The sequence below is a fragment of the Schistocerca serialis genome, chromosome 3, assembly GCF_023864345.2.
Source record: "Schistocerca serialis cubense isolate TAMUIC-IGC-003099 chromosome 3, iqSchSeri2.2, whole genome shotgun sequence".
Classification (NCBI taxonomy): domain Eukaryota; kingdom Metazoa; phylum Arthropoda; class Insecta; order Orthoptera; family Acrididae; genus Schistocerca; species Schistocerca serialis.
The window spans coordinates 276,179,172-276,198,496 of NC_064640.1; the positions used below are offsets into that span (position 1 = coordinate 276,179,172).

Genomic DNA, 19,325 nt, shown 5'->3' on the forward strand with positions numbered 1-19,325 from the left:
ACTGAAAGAGCCACTGTGTGGAACATGATATCAAACACGTAAAGACACTGCCACAGCAGTGACGCGCGAGATTTGATGACTCGCTCATGGTGAAGCCATGGATATTCGGCACCTTCCAGTGTTGGCAGTGTGTGATGGATTCGTTGGGAGATTATTTCAAGGGACTCAAATGATGATGTTTGGTTTGTGGGGCACTCAACTGTGCGGGTGCTAATGACCGCACATAGTCCCAATTTCTACACAGTCCAATCTAGCCAATGTCACAAATGACGGATGATGATGAAATGATAAGGACAACACAAACACCCTGTCCCCGGGCAGACAAAATCCCAATTCCGGCAGAGAATCGAACTTGGGACCCCGTGTTCCAGAGGTAGCAACATGAGCCACTAGACCACGAGCTGCGGACTCGAGGGACTCAAAGATGTCACAGGTCTGTGTTCCTGCCATGTACTATGGTGTAGTGTTGCAACTGACAGCACAAACGTCTGAAACAACAAAATTTGTTTCGTCTTTTTCTCATGCATTATCTTTATAACAGTGTGTATGTTTATTCACCTCCCTAAATGTAATGTTTACATATGAACGAACCTACCATTTGCATAGTTCAGAATTTAATTTCATACCACTTTTGAGACAAAAATTTGTTGCTATTACTTTTGCAATGACCCTCTTACACTCTGTGCTTCATTTTTATATTCTTTTAACTTTTGCAGCACTACTTGAAAATGACCCAAAAGCTGAAACTCCAATTATGTAATAAATAATTCTCATAGTCAATGGCAAATATGATATCATTTAAAAAAAATTCATAACAATGCTTCATGAAAATTCTCAACTGTGTTTCATGAAAAGAGCATTGCCTTCTGTCCAGGAATTCCTATGCGAGTTCATGAAGCATGTCTGTAATACTTGTGTGTGGACTGAACCTACTGGTAACAAATATAGCAGCAAGCCTGTGAACTGCTTCAATATATTCTTTTATTTCAACCTGGTGGGAGTCCCTGACACTCAACAATTTGTCACATTAGTGTGCTGTACATGGTATCCTTCATAGGTAAGCTAAATTTTCCATATTTCTCCCAATAAACCAAAGCTGGCCATTTACTTTCCCTACTACTGACCTTAGGTGCTCATTCCATTTCATACTGCTTCACAATGTCATGCCCCGATATTTAATTGAGGTGACTGTGTCAAGCAGCATCCCACTACTACTGCATTCAACCATTGCAGGAGTGTTTTATCTACTCACTTGCATTAACTTACATTTTTCTACATTTACAGCAAGCTGTCATTCTCACTCCAAACAAATTCTGTATAAGTTACCCTGCGGCTCCCAATAGTCACTCAATGACACCTGTACACTACAGCATTGCTGTCCACCCTATCCGTTAAGCTCATTTATGTATGTAGAGAACAAACTTCACAGTTGAAGTTAAAATTTAAACACCTGTGGCTGTCTCTTTTGCATTTAATTTATTTACACAGCCAGTTTTGGTGTTCCAATTACACCACCTTCAGGTCCCTGCATAAAAAACAACAATGACAACATACTCAAGATAATATACATACTAATAAAAGAAAGGTAAAAAATTGGGATATTAATAATATCCAAGGGAATTGACAGTAAATATTTGCCAACAGCCAAACTGTACAGGATGTTACATCAACGTTAGCAAACCATTCAAAAGGAACTAGATAATAGTTATAAAATTTTACAAATATTAACTGGAAAAATAGAACACCATACAACAGTAAAAACTAATCTCTGTATGGGAAGTCAGACACATGTCAACCTCAGATACCTGAGGTATGTCATATTTAATAAATAAAAAACTAAAATGTAAAATAAACATAACACATTTTGTCTGTACCAGATTCTCTAACAATAGGTGACACCATCATCTGACCTGTTGCTTGCAAGGACTACTTCTCATATAGACGCACATTTTGTTCATTTTCTTGCTTTCTGATTTCATTCAACATATGCTTTCATATGTTTACCATCCTGCACAGATATTCATGTGCACTTTTTTACAGTTACTTCAGGGATCTGCACTCTACCATTCACCCATGTACCCATAGATTATCCACTTATTGATCTATTTTGGTTGTGCCTAACCCTCATATTACATATTGATACTGTTTTCTGCAAAGCAGTAATTTGTTACAGTGTGTTATATTAGTTTTATATTTTAGTTTTTTATTAAGTATGAGACACCTTAGATATCTGAGGCTTACATTACTGACCTTCAATACATAGATTAGTTTTACTGTTGTGTGACTTTATATTTCTCAGTTAATATTCATAAAATTTTATAGATATTCTCTTTTTACTGTGAATGATTCACAAACATTGATGTTAACACACTGTATGCCCCCATGAACCATGGACCTTGCCGTTGGTGGGGAGGCTCGCGTGCCTCAGCGATATGGATGGCCGTACCGTAGGTGCAACGACAACGGAGGGGTATCTGTTGAGAGGCCAGACAAACGTGTGGTTCCTGAAGAGGGGTAGCAGCCTTTTCAGTAGTTGCAGGGGCAACAGTCTGGATGATGGACTGACCTGGCCTTGCAACATTAACCAAAACGGCCTTGCTGTGCTGGTACTGTGAACGGCTGAAAGCAACGGGAAACTACGGCCGTAATTTTTCCCGAGGGCATGTAGCTTTACTGTATGGATAAATGATGATGGCGTCCTCTTGGATAAAATATTCCAGAGGTAAAATAGTCCGCCATTCGGATCTCCGGGCGAGGACTACTCAAGAGGACGTCGTTATCAGGAAAAAGAAAACTGGCGTTCTACGGATCGGAGCGTGGAATGTCAGATCCCTTAACCGGGCAGGTAGGTTAGAAAATTTAAAAAGGGTAATGGATAGGTTAATTTAGATATAGTGGGAATTAGTGAAGTTCGGTGGCAGGAGGAACAAGACTTTTGGTCAGGTGAATATAGGGTTATAAACACAAAATCAAATAGGGGTAACGCAGGAGTAGGTTTAATAATGATTAAAAAAAATAGGAGTGTGCCTAAGCTACTACAAACAGCATAGTGAACGCATTATTGTGGCCAAGATAGACACGAAGCCCACTCCCACTACAGTAGTACAAGTTTATATACCTAGCTCTGCAGATGGTGATGAAATTGAAGAAATGTATGAGGAGATAAAATAAATTATTCAGGTAGTGAAGGGAGACGAAAATTTAATAGTCATGGGTGACTGGAATTCGAGAGTAGGAAAAGGGAAAGAAGGAAACATAGTAGGTGAATATGGATTGGGGCTAAGAAATGAAAGAGGAAGCTGCCTGGTAGAGTTTTGCACAGAGCATAACTTAATCATAGCTAACACTTGGTTCAAGAATCATGAAAGAAGGTTGTATACATGGAAGAATCCTGGAGATACTAGAAGGTATCAGATAGATTATATAATGGTAAGACAGAGATTTAGGAACCAGATTTTAAATTGTAAGACATTTCCAGGGGCAGATGTGGAGACTCTGACCACAATCTATTGGTTATGAACTGCAGATTAAAACTGAAGAAACTGCAAAAAGGTGGGAATTTAAGGAGATGGGACCTGGATAAGCTGAAAGAACCAGAGGTTGTACAGAGTTTCAGGGACAGCATAAGGGAACAATTGACAGGAATGGGGGGAAGAAGTACAGTAGAAGAAGAATGGGTAGCTCTGACGGATGAAGTAGTGAAGGCAGCAGAGGATCAAGTAGGTAAAAAGACGAGGGCTAGTAGAACTCCTTGGGTAACAGAAGAAATATTGAACTTAATTGATGAAAGGAGAAAATATAAAAATGCAGTAAATGAAGTAGGCAAAAAGGAATACAGACGTCTCAAAAATGAGATCGACAGAAAGTGCAAAATGGCTAAGCAGGGATGGCTAGAGGACAAATGTAAGGATGTAGAGGCTTATCTCACTAGGGGTAAGATAGATACTGCCTACAGGAAAATTAAAGAGACCTTTGGAGATAAGAGAACCACTTGTATGAATATCAAGAGCTCAGATGGAAACCCAGTTCTAAGCAAAGAAGGGAAAGCAGAAAGGTGGACGGAGTATACAGAGGGTCTATACAAGGGTGATGTACTGCAGGACAATATTATGGAAATGGAAGAGGATGTAGATGAAGATGAAATGGGAGATACGATACTGCGTGAAGAGTGACAGAGCACTGAAAGACCTGAGTCGAAACAAGGCCCCGGGAGTAGACAACATTCCATTAGAACTACTGAAGGCCTTGGGAGAGCCAGTCCTGACAAAACTCTACCATCTGGTGAGCAAGATGTATGAGACAGGCGAAATACCGTCAGACTTCAAGAAGAATATAATAATTCCAATCCCAAAGAAAGCAGGTGTTGACAGATGCGAATATTACCGAACTATCAGTTTAATAAGTCACAGCTGCAAAATACTAATGCAAATTCTTTACAGACGAATGGAAAAACTGGTAGAAGCCGACCTCGGGGAAGATCAGTTTGGACTCCATAGAAATGTTGGAATACATGAGGCAATACTGACCTTACGACTTATCTTAGAAGAAAGATTAAGAAAAGGCAAATCTACATTTCTAGCATTTGTAGACTTAGAGAAAGCTTTTGACAATGTTGACTGGAATACTCTCTTTCAAATTCTAAAGGTGGCAGGGGTAAAATACAGGGAGTGAAAGGCTATTTACAATTTGTACAGGAACCAGATGGCAGTTATAAGAGTCGAGGGGCATGAAAGGGAAGCAGTGGTTGGGAAGGGAGTGAGACAGGGTTGTAGCCTCTCCCCGATGTTATTCAATCTGTATATTGAGCAAGCAGTAAAGGAAACAAATGAAACATTCGGAGTGGGCATTAATATCCATGGAGAAGAAATAAAAACTTTGAGGTTTCCCGATGACATTGTAATTCTATCAGAGACAGTAAACAACTTGGAAGAGCAGTTGAAAGGAATGGACAGTGTCTTGAAAGGAGGATATAAGATGAACATCAACAAAAGCAAAACGTGGATAATGGAATGCGGTCGAATTAAGTCGGGTGATGCTGAGGGAATTAGATTAGGAAATGAGACACTTAAAGTAGTAAATGAGTTTTGCTATTTGGGGAGCAAAATAACTCACGATGGTCAAAGTAGAGAGGATATAAAATGTAGACTGGCAATGGCAAGGAAAGCGTTTCTAAAGAAGAGAAATTTGTTAACATCGAGTATGGATTTAAGTGTCAGGAAGTCGTTTCTGAAAGTATTTGTATGGAGTGTAGCCATGTATGGAAGTGAAACATGGACGATAAATAGTTTGGACAAGAAGAGAATAGAAGCTTTTGAAATGTGGTGCTACAGAAGAATGCTGAAGATTAGATGGGTAGGTCACATAACTAATGATGAAGTATTGAACAGAATTGGGGAGAAGAGGAGTATGTGGCACAACTTGACAAAAAGAAGGGGCCGGTTAGTATGACACGTTCTGAGGCATCAAGGGATCACAAATTTAGCATTGGAGGGCAGCGTGGAGGGTAACAATCATAGAGGGAGACCAAGAGATGAATACACTAAGCAGATTCAGAAGGGTGTGAGTTGCAGTAAGTACTGGAAGATGAAGAAGCTTGCACAGGATAGGGTAGCACGGAGAGCTGCATCAAACCAGTCTCAGGTCTGAAGAGCACCACAACAACCACAACAACAACAACATGCTTTGGCTGCTGCCAAATATTTATACTAAATTCCCTTGGATATTACTTATCAATTTTCATACTGTCCTTTTACTAGCATGTTTATTAACTTGATTACATTGTAAATGGTTTTTTTTTTTTTTTTTACACACACAGGGGCTTAAAGATGATGTAATGGAATAATGAAACTGGTTGCTTATAAATTAAATGAAAAAGAGATGAATGCATGTATTTTAATTTTCATATCATTTTTAACAGCTGAAGTCCTTGTAACCATCTATTACATACATGGACATACTGAAAGGATATTGCCAAAACATGCATTGTGGAAGAATGTAGGGGACAATGTGAGAAGGGGGTATAACAAGGATAGCTAAATGTGTGTCTAGGCCTGTAAAAATAACTGATTTAGAGCAGAGAGAAACATGAAGGATTAGTAGTAGTAGTAGGAGGAGGAGGAGGAGGAGGAGGAGGAGATTAGTGTTTAACATACCATCAACAACGAGGTCATTAGATATGAAGCATAAGCGGAAATACGGAAGCGTCCGATCCCGCCCATCTGCTTTGACCCATGACGTCACAAATATGGCGGAAACTACCATAAACCACGATTCCATTATGGTGCATACAAAGTCGTTACATACCCATTATGAGGACGAAAATACATCAAAAAACAAACACACACTTTCCACAAAAAGCCTAATGACACTAATGGGACAAGCGCAGGAAATGGGGTGTTTTTGGGTGGGGGCAAACTAAATATAAACAAATGTAGACACCCACCCCCATACAAAACCACACAAAATGACGAAAAAATCCATCACAAAACCCCCCAAATACCACTAAACACAATATCATCTGGAATCGGACACTTCCCTTGACCTATATAGCTCAATAGCAGCTCCCGATCCCATAAATTACGATCAAACACTTCCCTTGGCCTATATAGCTCAAAAACATCCTGATACTAATACCAACATACACAGCCACACATAGGGATCAAACACTTCCCTTGATCTGCGCACTGTTAATTTTACCCGTTATATCCATTCCTGAACAAAAACAACAACTGATTAATTTTACTAAAATTACCACACGATGTACAGCGAACAACACTAAATTAACCTTCACACAAAATCGTTAACTCACTGAAAAGAATTCCACTACAAACACAGCCGACACTCGAACAATTCTGGATAATGAGCAAAAGCAAACTGAGCCCATCACACCACACAAACGAAAACCCTGGACATACCACCAGAGAGCACAACAAACCACAACACGATGACATCTACAAACATGCCACACTCACAAACCAAACTCCACGCCGTAATGACGTCACACACGACAACACCCTTACGTCACAGGTTAAAGCTGACGCGTGGGATCGGACGCTTCGGTCGACCCGCATAAGCTCAGATTAGGGAAGGAAATCAGCCATTCCCTTTATCACCATCCCGACATTTGATTGAAACGATTTAGGAAAGTCATGAAAAACCTAAATCAGGACAGGTGGATGTGGTTTTGAGATTTCACCTTCCCGAATGTGTGTACAGTGTGTTAACCACAGCACCATCTCGCTCAGTATAAGTCAGTGTAAGTATGAAGGTGGAGAGGGATTAAAGGGGAGATGAAATAGCAGTGGGGTCAGAAATAGGGAATAAGGAGGAAGGCAGGCATAGCTTTAGCACAGACCACAAGGACTGCTGGAAAGACTGTGGAGGATCTAGGAAGCACACATACAGATAATTAGCAAAAATACCTTGCTTCTCACCAAAAGGGGATATATGAGGTCATTAACCATCATGTGGAGTCTTTGAACACCACTACTACTCCATTCTCACCAAAAACTTACTATTAAGCACCAATGCCTTCACCATCTTTGTTAGTCCATGATTTTGTTGACGCATACCTGTCTACGAACCACATCCTATCAGCCACCTGCATGCACTGAATTAATAAAACAGTATTACATTACATAATTTTATTAATTCAATATTACCACTTGCCTACCGTATTTCACATAATGACTTTCATACTAACAAACTTTTCTCATGGCAACAGATTTGCTTCCCTCTATCATGCAAGTTCTATGCTAAAATATTTCATATCCGCACACTTCTTAACTCTCTTGCACTGTTATATATCTCTTGATCAAGATTGCAACATAACTACCATGTCTAAGTCTGCATGCCCTATCTCTGTAATTGGTCTTTGCCATTATAATTACAATTGCAATGAGCAATGTGAGTAAACCCAGGACCAGTCATACAAACTGCATTGCAGCAAATGTGGGCAAAAAGAAAGTATCACACAGCTGCTGCTTACAGTTTGTTGTACACAGCATTGCAGCAATATAAGCCTTGAACATTAACACATACTGCAAATTTACCTCTAACACTAATGCACACCAATTTTGCCTGTGGCCAGTCACTAGTGCTTCAGCTTTACAATACTGATTTGGTTACATTAGGAACTAATACGATACATAATGTAACACAAGATGCCCTCCAATTCTTGATAAAAGAAGTGACAAAACTGTTTTAACTTTCAAACTATTGTTCGGTATTCAGTTAAGAATAAATGACAGCTGTGTCCCTTTTATGTGTCACCAAGTTAAAATCTTTAGCCATGACTTCTTTATTCAATTACAGAAATATACAAGGTAAATTCCATATGAAAGCAATCTTCAGCACAAGCAATTTTCCAGAAGTAATCATGCTGCCTCCAACCCAAAATCCTAAACACAATCATACACAAACAGCTGTGTTTTGTCTTACAGCAGCCCTAACATGTTAAGAATTCTGCGGTACCTACACTACTGCAAAGTCAAAATAATACTTCCTATTACTATATGGTACCTAATATACGACGGCAGGGATTTGCATAAAACTTAACGCTGCTGCAGTCTATGGCAGTATTTAAATCATGTATGATTCAAAATATTGTATACAATGTGAAATGCAGCCTAAAATCCTGTCTAAGCAGGCCCAATTACATAGCTGCTCCAAACTGATTTTCTCAAAGCAAATGGTAGCTGACAAAACCAAATTTCAGCATAATTCCACTTGCTGCATGTGTAACTAACTAGTTTGAGGAAAACTAAGTAAATGCTGAAACAAATTACTCAACATGAGATTAACAAGTGAACTTCACACAATGTAGTTATCTGTTAACTTACACGCAACAAAGTTCTATAAGGCTCTCTCACTGCAGTTATTTCTAGCCATAGCTACAACAAAACTTTGTTAAAAAAAATGTAATATGTCAAATAAGTGAAACCACGAGCTGATATCTAGAAAAGATGTAGTTTACCATACCTAGGTTGGTACTGTATCAGTTTCACATTGCCATTGGAGTATCATTTTACGTATCCAATGAGAAATGAGTCATTGTATTTTGAACACCAAAACTGAAACCATTTAACAGTCTTTCAGATTATTTATTGCTACATTTGGTCACGATAGACTGCTCTAAATTGTTGCTGTACATCTTCAATACTATTCCTGCTATTTCTTGAGAATGTAGTTCATGATAAAAGATGACAGTTCTTTGTAAATGGGCGTAATCTAATAGATTTTTACTACTGTACTGAACAGTCAACCCAGATTTTATTCAGTGTTTGATGTTCTTGAACAAAGTAGTATGATTACAACTACAAATCAAAATTTGTGAACAATGAACAATATAACCAAAAGCAAAAATAAAGATCAAAGTCATGGTTTTACAGCCACTCAATTGCTTGAATGCCAGTCAGATGCAATTTTTCGAGGGCATGGGTTAAGGATCCTAGGGTACTGCACCATTTGTACAATGGCTTCTGGCTGAATACCTAAGACCATTTACAAATTTTAGTCTTCTCAAAGACTGGTGGTAGTCTAATTCTAATATGAAACTAAAAAAGGAAATAAGCCAGCATTTAGTGAGAAGTCCATAGAACTTGCATTGTTCTGTTACTATCTCATCAAAGCATGCAGCCTCTTCACTTTGGAAGGGGAGGAGGAGGGGGAGGGGGGTGGGTACTTAAACCTTCCTGCATTTCCGAAGTTGTAAATGGTTGGGGATATAGATCCTGTTGCTCATTCCACTTTATGGAGAGAATCTGAAGAAACTGAACAGAGGTTATGTAACTAACATTAATTTGCATTATAATTTTGGATGTATATCACGGTCACAAAATTATTTATGTAACTATGGTAAATATCTTATCAACTTCTTAACTCACAACCACAGTTTTTTTTTTAAAATACACTGCACATTTAGTGGTTATATTCACATCAGGATTTCAGAAAACTGCTTCAACTCATTCCTGTGTAACAAACTGTACTGCCTCTATCCTAGTGCCTTGCTTAACCACGTGTCGTGCCTGAAGCAATAGAAGAAAAAATGACAATGGAGAAATTGTTGAGCATAAGAATTATTAAGCACTCCACAGTGACAGTCACCACATGCACAGCATAATACATTCTCAGATTATCATGTGACATATAAGATTTGATCTGTCTCGACAAAAAAATGGCTCTGAGCACTATGGGACTTAACATCTATGTTCATCAGTCCCCTAGAACTTAGAACTACTTAAACCTAACTAACCTAAGGACATCACACAACACCCAGTCATCACGAGGCAGAGAAAATCCCTGATCCCGCCGGGAATCGAACCCGGGAACCCGGGCGTGGGAAGCGAGAACGCTACCGCACGACCACGAGCTGCGGACCAATGTCTCGACACCTGGCCACAGATAAACCCGGACATTCGATACCACCCATCAGCGTTGACCATGAAGTCATACCACAATCCAAGATCCAACACACACTATTTCAAAATAGTGACCAATACTCAGAATGTTTCGATGGTGCACAAACGTAAACATGAAGTATAGAATCATACAAATTATTAACAACAGATACTGAAACTAATGGAACAACTGCAGAAAAATGGTTTTGAGTGGGGAGAAACTAACATATAACATAGCAATAGCAAAATCACATTAATAGTGAAATGCACAAAACAGTGACAGTAACAAGGTACAGTGAAAAATCAAGAAAGCTACCAAAATGCAGTACTGACGGCTTGAGTTTAGGTATATGGCTTTACTTGAAAGACCAGAATCAATACAGAAATCCTAAAAGTAACTCCACTAGAAACCTAGCAAAAAATCACAGAAACTAACAACGCAGTAACAACAAAATCAGTCGACTTGTCCACAGTACCACAACACCAAAACTATCTCATTACTAACACTTACATTGGCGAAATGATTTCCACAATACCCACAACCCACAGTTCAAGATAATTATTAACAAAAAATCATAAAAAATTGCAGTAATACCACATTATATACACACAATATGCACATTAGCACCAATACCATTCCTACTACAGTAAAAAAATAAAATGATCCTCACCACAAAAAGTCAGCCAACACACAAATTGAGAAACAATATGTCATCAACACACACTCTCAACTATCAAGACTAGAGTTTTACAACTAGGAACCCCTCTGGATAGAACACCATATGTTGTCCCACCAACAATGCCACATACACTGGTCCCTGATCCAAGATGCATCAATGTTGGCCAGTTCCACACCTTTCCAATTAGCTTAACATTTCACATACTCATAATAACTATATAGGGATCAGCTTGTTGTCCACCATCGTGACGTGCAGGGACCTACTTGTGAACTTCGTCGCCACATCCGTAACAAACAAAAAACAAACCATACAATTAAATCTTCAACCATACACAATACCACACACTTAAATCCAAACCTAGTAAAAAAAATCTATTTAAAATAATTCACATTTACTGATAAATCAAAACTGCACATTTCTGAATATACACTCAGGATTATCTTCAGATTTAAGTATTTGAGTCAGTAACATCTCTTGTCTATTCAGAACCTCATGTCAGAGTACTCAGTACTACTGAGTGATCAAAACATGCCATGTAATTAAAAATGTGCAACTGAAAATCAACAATGGGACTTCCCTTAAATATCAATACAGTTGCTGATTCTCACAAGTAGAATATGTCAACTATTGTGAAAGTATCTATTGCCAATAACTACCAACATCAAAATAACTCACTAACAAACTGCCACAAGCTCTCCATCATCATCAGCAGCAGCAGCAAAGAAAACCTCTGATAGCATGTCACTTAGTTGATTTCTTGCCTTGTACTGGGATATGTAAACATCACTTTCTACATGCAATGGCATAATTTTTATCATGTGCAAGTATTCAACTTCAGTCAATCTAAAACCTGATATTTCACATGCTATGACGTAACACTGTGAATACAGCGCTAAATAATGTTTCCCATATTTTTAAAGTACACCACTAACAACTACAGATTGTAGCTTACCTTGCAATGTGTCAATCAGTGTGCCTTTTAATTCCCAAATCATTATATTTTTGTCTGCAGATGCTGTTACAATTATTCCAGTAGGCATCTGCACTGCAGCCCATACAGTTGCTTCATGTCCAGTCAGTACAACAGTGGGTTCTTGGAAGTCAAATATATTCCAGAAGGCAGCAGTTTTGTCCCAAGATGCACTAAGAAGTGTGCCTGGAAGTATGCCCGGTTGCACAGAGCACACTGCAAGAAAGATTTTTATAAAAAAAGGGTCATGCTGCATAGTAAATCAATCACACCTACATTTCACTAAGTATTCTCATGTTTCCACGAGTAGGGTTAAAAAGGATGTGGCACTAAACACTGGGAAGGAGAGGGAAAGGGGGGGGGGGGGGACACAGAGGGCAAAGCACAGTGGCTAACACAGGCAAAGCTTGTGAAGTTAGCAGGCCCACACATCTAAATGTTTTAGCTGTTAACTCTCACCAGAGGTCTTCTCACTGTTGTTACAGGAAGTAATTCATATAGCCTAAGTTTCTAGTTGGGTCACAGAACAAAAATGTGAGTGAGGTGCAAACAATGAACGACTCTGCATCAATTGCCAATTGCACTATTTCTGAAAACACGATGGTGATTACATTGGAAATTTGTGGGAACAATACAGATTTCTCTTTGGTAGAAGATGATCTGCCCATTCTTCAACTGGCTAATCAAAACACGGAGGAGGAGGAGATTAGTGTTTAACGTCCCTTTGACAATGAGGTTATTAGAGACGGGGCACAAGCTTGGAGTAGGGAAGGATGGGGAAGGAAATCAGTGATGCCCTTTCAAAGAAACCATCCCAGCATTTGCCTGAAGCGGTTTAGAGAAATTGTGGAAAACCTAAATCAGGATGGCCAGACGTGTGTCTGAACCATCGTCCTAAGTCCAATGTGCTAACCACTGCGCCACCTCGCACGGTCTCAAAACATGTACTAAATATAAAAAATTACAATATGTATAGATAGTAAATCCTGCCAAATGTGTAATATAGATTACTTTCACCTAAACAGAATGGCAACCTAGATGGTAACATTTTTGTCATGAATGAGTGCTAAGTGCAGTGTAGCAGAGGCAACAAAATTACCTGTTGGGAACCTACATGCAAAATTGTGACAGTGGAGTTTCAACACAAAACTCAACGAAGGTCTGCAGTCAACTACATACCGGTCCTAACAGTTCATTTCTCAACAGTAGCATGCAGTGATGATTGAGAGCTTGGGTGACATTCTTCTCTGCGATAACATTGCCAATAGTATATGTGGGCACGCACAATCCTATGTATTATTTCTTAGAGGCATTTTTTGTTGATATGCCATATATCCCATACTACTTAATCAAAATTAAGATTGAGACATAATTTTCAAAATTTCAATTACCACTAACAACAAATAACACACTAATAATTTAAAGTTATTGTATTCATTAAAAAAGCTATTTCAAACAATTTTTTGATAAAAGCAATGTACACAGTGCAACCTATTGACAATCTGTTTAACAAACACGCACAGCAGCTGTTGCAGTTGCTTAGATTCTGTACATAAGCACAGTTCATCACACAAGTTTGGCCACACATATTGATGTAAGGAATATAGAAGGCAGCATCTACTGACAATCTAAATTTACTCTCATGCACAACAGCAGTTAGAGATGTTTTTACCTTTCTTTCTTTCTTTCCTTTTTTCTTAAAGCAACCATTGTGTACTGTGTGAAGAAACTGAATTGTATCCGTGTTCTTAATGGAGCACAACATGCAGACCAAAAGGGAGACCACCAACCTGAGGGCATTCTGCAGCATTGGAATGTGTCACAGGCCACAGAAGAAAACAATGAAATGATCGTATGGCGTTGTTGCCCAGGAGATCCCAATCGGATTCAGCCAAGTGTAAGTCTTATTTCAGTTGACGCCACATTGGGTGACTTGCGTACCAATGATGAGGATGAAGTGATGGTGAGGATGATGTTTGGTTTGTGTGTCGCTCAACTGCGCAGTTATTAGCACCCGTACAAATTTCCTATCTAGTCCAATCTCGCCACTTTCATGAATGATGATGAAGACAACACACACTCAGTCCCCAAGTGGAGAAAATCTCCAACCCGGCCGGGAATCAATCCTAGGCTCGCTGCATGGGAGGCAAGCATATTACCGCTCAGCCAAGCAGAAGAATTAATACTGGACAAAGTGATGAACAAAGATAACTTCGACTCCAGCAAGATACAGAAGCTCAGTGTAATTGCAGACAGTTCAATTCAGCATATCAAAAGAAAAATGCTATTATCATGTTAATTAGAAATCTTAATGCTAATAAGATATTAATCAATGGTGTAAGATTAGCGGTAACTCAGGAAAGTAAGTCATCACTGCTAAATTAATTAACTTTGATACAACTGTGCTCATACCCACATTAACCTCACATCATCTACACTAACCATGCCTTTCCAAACGATAAAACAATTACCAACAAAAACAGCCTTCACTACGAACATTAATAAAGCACAAGGTCAGATGCTTCATAGGGCAAGAACTGTATTTACCAGAACCTGTTTTTTCTCATTTACAGTTGTCTGTACCTTTTTCACAAGTTCACAGATTCCATTTGTGCTGAAGATTCATACAACCAAAAAGTAAACAGAGATCACATTATAACTGCTAACATTGTTTCCAAAGCATGTTTTGTAAAATAAGGAAGTTTGAAAAAATAAAATTAATTTGACACAGGCAAGGCCTGCTTTGTATATGTTTTGCAAGTAATCACACTATATATCGATGTTAGGCAATGAAAACCCCTGAACTTCCATTTTGTTAAATTTTGCAGGAGAAGCAAAAATGGTTTCCTAGAAAATTATACAGAAAACGGTTTCCTAGAAAGTGATACAGAAATTTGCAGTATGTTTAACTGTATAGTAAAAGCCTAGTTAATTGACAGATTACAGAAATCCGTGCACTTTCAAATCTCTCTTTGATTATGCAGTTACTGGTTACTGAATTTACAAGGTTTTCACAGACAAATGGATTTACGGAGTTTTCACTCCCTAACATTGATATAACGAAATCAATTCTTTACAATGAGAGGATAATTGTTATTACTGTTCACAATGTAATACTTTTTACGTATAAATATCTGTATTTGCTTATTTCTCCATTACTATATTAACCAATCAGTGACTGATCAGGATAGACTGCAAATTATTCACACCAGCCAACTAGTTCTAGTGAAACTGTTTCGATTAAATACATAAGCTTGTGGGTCTAAATAATACTGGCCCATTCAGACTTGCACATTTCTTTGCATTACTTTTTCTGACAAAATCATGTCCAAGACATTATACATGCACATACATACTCTTTGGTGCACGGGTGATTGGCAAGGGTTCTTTTCGGTATGCTTCAAACGACAAAACAGTAGTCCTGACAGCTGGCCACACTGTTGCTGTCACAGATAGGCTGCACATACAAAATCACACTATGTGTTTGGTTTTGGTTGATAAAGTAACCACACAAATCCCACTTTAACAGGGCTCTTCTTTCACCATACAGACCATAGGATATCTGGAGACTTCATACATGCATGAATAACAAGCTCAAAATCATATCTCCACTGCACAGTTAACACTCCTTTTGACTCATTCCATTGCAAACACATGCCTGCATTCACAACTGAAAACTGCTGAACACATGCAAACACCAATAAAGCTAACACTGTTAAAGGCAAGTGAAAAACAATGCGAATTATTTGCCAAAAGGCAAGAGCAGCACAACATCTGAAGTTTGCCATGGATGCACAAGAGGCAACTATTCTGTGCTGCTTCGACTTTAGCAAAGCCTTTGACACTTCAGCATTTTACTTGCCTAACTTAGCAGCCTAAATTTCTCGCCAAGTGCTGTGAAATGGTTTCGCTCACACATGACATCTCACCAGCAATGCGTCAAGTCCAGCATCTTAAAGTCACAGTGAAGGCAGGGAGCATAAGTGACCCCCTTCAGCCCAGAGTTTGGTACTAGATCCTACACTCTTTCCATTGTACGTAAATGATGTGTTATCCATTTTGTCCTACTGCAAATACCACATGTATGCTGATGATGTTCAGTTGTATTTAAGTGCAAAAACAATAAACCAGAAGACAGCTATCCAGAATTTCAATACCAGCCCATGTGCAAAAACCCAACCAGTATTGGCTGATCATTCTGGGCTCATTAGCCTGAATTATCGGGAATCCCTACCATCTTTGACCCTAAGTGGGACAAAAACCAACTTCTCTCCTTCAGCAAAGAGTCTAGGAGTAATAATAGATGAAAATCTGAATTGGAATGTGCACGCAACTGCGGTGTGCAAGAAGGCAACAGCATCTCTCCACATCCTACAAACATATAAAAAGCTCTTCCCTCTTGACCAGAAAAGAGCCTTTTACAAACATTTATACCTCCAATTATTGATTACAGCCAAGTGATCCAGCAAGGCCTTTCTCAGGAAAGCTCACAGCATATGGAACTGGTTATGAATGTGTGTTTGTTATATGTGATGTCTGGGTCTTTGATCATATTTCACAATCATATGAACAGCTAGCCTGGGTTTGTGCAGACAAGCACAAAGATTTCCATATCCTCCATCTTCTCTACTGTCTTACCAATGAATACTGTCCCTCATCTCTCTCCTCGACCTTGTCTGAACAACATGGCAGAAACTGCCCTTCCCACTGGAGCAAAATCCTTTAAGTCCTACAGCACTGTTCAGCTACTTTCTGGAAGCCCTCCTCACTGGCATGAACCCCACTCTGCTATAACCTCCCATATCATATTAGAGAACTGAATAACATCCCCAGCTTCTGAAGACAGTTACATATCTACTAAAGCAACCATAAGGATTAACACTGTCCCTGTACGCACTCCTTGCCCTTGTACATCCTTCTTTCTGACCAGATCGTCCTCATTTCCCAATACTCGTAGGTGGTACAATGTCCTTAAACTTTCTTTCCCCTAAACTTGCTATATCAGAAAACATCTGCCTTGTACACCTTTTATCTAACATTAGCACCACCACTGCTATCACAATTAGTGGCAGCAGATGCAGTAGTACAAGTACTGCCTGCATTAACTTTATAAGTTCTTGACTGCTATTTCAGGAACAAAAATCATTGTAATACTGCATGTCACATTAAAATTCTTATTTCTTAGGAAACACTGACATAAAAAAGGTATTGTATGTTTGAAACCCTGCTCCGATGTACGAGAAGGACTGATGGCTCCAAACAGAACAGGTTACTTAATAAATAAGTAAAACTATGTAGCAACAGCTACGCTAAACTGTCAACTCACTATCTGATCACAGCCTTAGGAAACCATACATATCCATCCAAATTGGATCAAAAAGATGGTATCTACTCCATGATACACAATTACACCCAAACCAACATAAACACGATTTTCACCTGCAAAATCAAAATTCAATTAAACAATCTGTGTTTGATTAACTACAGACTGCATTTTCCAGACCAGAAGACACACACACACACACATACACACACACACACACACACACACACACACACACACACACACACAAAACTTCCTCTTTTTGTCTTTCTCTGAGAAAGACAATCACTATCAAGGCCGCCATTACACAAAAGAAATATTTATACCTGAACACAATTATTCTGGAACTTATCTTGTTCACATTGTAAACTGGTATTTCACTCCAACACCCGAGTTCACGCAACATACGAAAGCTTGATCCTAGTCCCAAACAGTTACTTCCTCAATCCAACCACAAAAATTAGGCTCTCTTACAACTCACAGGAAGAATTTATCTGTACTCAGAACTATTGGAAATAACTATCTGCATATGTACGAAATTTCCTGCCGTGAATGCAGCGGTAAATACGAAAAATAAAATTTGAGTTTACCAGTACACTAATAATTGAAAGAGGACTGAAAGAGGAAATATTTTCACTATTATACCACACAAAGATTGCAACTTAAACTCAACATACAACAAATAATATCTGTAGCAATAGTGTATAGTATACTGAACGATTTGATACAAAGTGTTCAACAACGGATCGTTACACAGTGTTTATAAACATACCTGTATCGCTATGGGAAATCAACATAAGTAGGGGAATATTGCCAGACATTTCAAATACACGGATAATTGTGTCATTACATCCAGTAACCACGAAATCCCTGTCAGATTCATCTGTGACGACACATACAGAACATACGAAGTTGTAATGGTCTTCATACGTTAATCCATACTCAAAACTACGTCTGGTCCTGTGTAACACGAAAAAAACACAATATAATTGCATTTATATGTGCATAAACACATTACATATGAAGGGTGTGGCCTTAAGACTTTAATTTTGACTTGTGGTTATAAATATCACATTTCAAGCAATTATATATTCTAGTATCGCTTCTAATTTACAAATAAAATCATTTCACACATCCGAAGAAAAATATGGACGATAATGTCTACTTTACAATAACTTACTGGTCACATTCCCACAACTTGGCTGTACAATCTCGTGAAGCTGTTATCAAATTTCCCGAGCGCGTCGTGCAAATAGCACGTACGTCTGCTTTATGTCCAGAAATCGTGTAACTCAATTCAAATTTCGTTCTCGGCTGTGTCATCATTTTAATATGCCGCTATTTAACGCACTATGTTAAATGCATAAAAGACTACTAAACCGAAATTACCGAAGTTTAAATTTCCGTCCCGTCACCTACACGATTCGCCACTGTTATGATCTTCAGCGTCTACCGGTGTCTCTGTCAGTGCAAAGAGCTTCATACAGATGCTACACAACACACATTGTGCCGCAACTAGAATTAGTTTGAGGTGAATTGATTGACAGATATGTATATAAATTTTGTATCTTTCATCAATAGTGACGAAATCCTCATGGACGCTGAACATATCACATAAACAGACATAAGTTACATATAATATATGGCATCAAGCCGCCCTCCACAGACTCTTAAAACTTGCACATGCATAATATATATCAATGCGCCAGCTACTTTGCCTCTGGAAACATCCTATTAGCTCACTGTCGTGCCAGGTGCCAAAACAGTCATGAAAGTTAGGAGACATTGAACTTCATATAACCACACATATTGCTGCACACTTGAGAAGCATGCGTGTAGAAGTACTTTGTGCAAGAATGAAGGATCGTCTGAATATAAATTAGCATATTCGATAAGCTGTTCAAGTTGCTTGAACTTTGATCAGTTATCAATCATACAAGCTTATGCAAGCACGC

At 38.7% G+C, this 19,325-nt stretch overlaps 1 protein-coding gene across 1 annotated transcript in view; it reads right to left on the bottom strand.

Moving 5' to 3' along the window:
• Positions 1 to 18,824, bottom strand: part of LOC126470054 (phospholipase A-2-activating protein) — a 137,398-nt gene extending 118,574 nt beyond the window's left edge. The window contains exons 1-3 of the mRNA XM_050097559.1: positions 18,551 to 18,824; positions 18,143 to 18,330; positions 12,030 to 12,263 (exon numbers count right to left, since the gene is read on the bottom strand). Of these exons, the coding sequence (XP_049953516.1) occupies positions 12,030 to 12,263; positions 18,143 to 18,330; positions 18,551 to 18,696 (568 nt within the window). The 5' untranslated portion in view covers positions 18,697 to 18,824. The remainder of the gene's footprint in view (positions 1 to 12,029; positions 12,264 to 18,142; positions 18,331 to 18,550) is intronic.
• Between the last annotated feature and the right edge of the window lie 501 nt (positions 18,825 to 19,325).